The sequence below is a fragment of the Octopus bimaculoides genome, chromosome 3 (genome assembly GCF_001194135.2).
Source record: "Octopus bimaculoides isolate UCB-OBI-ISO-001 chromosome 3, ASM119413v2, whole genome shotgun sequence".
Classification (NCBI taxonomy): Eukaryota; Metazoa; Mollusca; class Cephalopoda; order Octopoda; family Octopodidae; genus Octopus; species Octopus bimaculoides.
In genome coordinates, this window is record NC_068983.1 from 43,705,207 (window position 1) to 43,707,637 (window position 2,431).

General features: G+C 30.5%; 1 protein-coding gene across 1 annotated transcript in view; it reads left to right on the forward strand.

Annotated features, from left to right (window-relative positions):
- The window catches only part of LOC106875361 (uncharacterized), a 142,593-nt gene that overhangs the window by 43,220 nt on the left and 96,942 nt on the right, over positions 1-2,431 (forward strand). Inside the window, exon 19 of the mRNA XM_052966732.1 lies at positions 378-510. Within this exon, the coding sequence (XP_052822692.1) occupies positions 378-510 (133 nt within the window). The remainder of the gene's footprint in view (positions 1-377; positions 511-2,431) is intronic.

Sequence of the window (2,431 nt, forward strand, 5' to 3'; positions counted from 1 at the left end):
TACACACTGACACACATTGATATATATATATTTACAGATGCATATATATGTATATATATATATTTACACACTGACACACATTGATATATATATATTTACAGATGCATATATATATATATATATATATATATATACACATACAGGGTTGGACAGAGAGGACGAACACTTTTGAAAAATTCACAAATTCATTAATTTTAGCTGCAAACACATTTTATTGACATCAATGTGTTTGTATTGAATTAACATTTGTCAAGATTAAGTGTCGAAAGCAACATGCATCATTTTGTAGTTTAATGACAATTATGGCTATGTTTTGTTTGTTTGTTTGTTTTTATAATTGACCGAACAGTAATTGAATGTTAATTGTTTTGATGTAGCGAATTTCGATAACAAGATTTATGGCCCAAACAATACCATGGATGATCTAACTTGTGATTGTCATTCAGATGAAAGTTGCTTAAATAATGAAAAATGCAACTGCGATGCAAACCTTGCCAGCGAAACTGACATGTAAGTAACATATTTCTTATGAAGTCTTATTTTGTCAAACTGTCATTTACATAATTCCTTTAATAGAAGACAGACGACACTACATGCTACCGGTGTTTTAAATACGAATTAACTAAAGAAATATAGGTTTTGAGGAAACAATTGTTCGGCAGATTTGGACTATTTAATACATTTGACTATTTGGACTATTTAATACATTTAATACATTTAATACATTTAATCATTGGATGAACAAATAGCAAAACTCCGAATTAAACAAAATTTTATATTTTTTTGTTAAGGTTATTTCTACAGATATCTAAGTTCTATAACTCTAAGTTCTATCACTTAGAGCCAGCACCGATTTTTGCTACAACGTTTCGTATCAACATGTCAGATGTAAACAGACAATGTGATCGAAGACAGAAGTGAGATCTACTTTTATCATTATTATGTATTGCCGTATATCAATAGACTATAAGAAATTTTAAAAGTTAGTATATTTTCTGAAATAATTTGCACCGACGGTGGCACGTAATGTCAAAACTGGTCCCTATGAATGTAGAGGGATTAAATACTATAACTAAAATTGAATTAAACATTAAAAACAAAATTACGAAAATATGTAGTAAAGATTGTTTGCCAACATAACATGGCTGTCCTGGTTTAGGACGAATGTTGCTGTAATTTAGCCCCAGGAGACATCGTCTCCAGCTGGCTATACGACACGATCTGTGTCCTGGGGCTAAATTACAGCAACATTCGTCCTAAACCAGGACTGATATGTTGTTGGCAAACAATCTTTTCTACAAAGTATTGTTGCTGAATATCTCTCGTTGTGAGATTTAAAAATAGTAATTTACGAAAAATATGTTGCTGATTTTTTTCATTTCACAAAAGATAAGAAAATTAGTTTTCCTGGAAGAAGCCTTTCCTTTATTAAGAAAAATCAGACAACCTGGAGGAGATAGTCTCAAGGGCTGAACACAAAAGACTATTTTGTTGATCCCAGTACCTTTTTAAACACACACACACACACACAGACATACACACATACATATACACTTACAAATGACTGAAACAAGTAAAAGAGTAGAAGAGTATATTTTTATCCATTGTTTTATCCATTTCTTGTCTGTTATAAGTGTGACTGAGTCATAGAGCTTGAAAATTCTTTAAAACACATTGAATAAAAAATGACACGCAATCTCGAAACAACTGTCATTTACAAATACTCTTTCATTTCTCCCTCGAGCTCTTGGACGCTTAAGACACGTCACCATGTTTCCATGGGGTGGACTGGAGCAATATGAAGTGCAGTGCTTTGCTCAAAAGTACAATATGCCGCCCAGTTTTATAACCGAAACCAAGATCTTGCGATCGCGAGTGTAACATCCTAACCCCTAAATACACGGGGAATAAATACTGACGATAAATATTAATTAAATATCAAAAAAAAAAATCAGAGTAACAAATATATTGTAACTTTTCTAAAGAAAATTATTTCACTGATGAAAAGAGAAAACATTTCCACCAGGCTTCCAGCCAACAGAAAATAAGTTTAAAATCTATCTATACACACACATTCATTACATACATACATACATACATACATACATACGTATATATCTATCTATCTAGAACGAACACGACACAATGAAGTAGAGAAATTTGAAAAGACAACACGAAACCGGTTATTTCTCAAAATACAATGTTTATATACCAAAAAGATTTTATAACATTTTTCTAACATTTTTCTAACATTTTTCTGACATAATTTAAACATATACTTTAACCTTGTAACACAAGCCTTCTGTAGTTTTTTCACTCTTATTATCTTATATATATATATATATATATATATATATATGCGAGTAAAAATAAATACAAAAAAGGGGTTTTTTGTATGATTGTGTATAGAGGAATATATTATTTTGTTTAA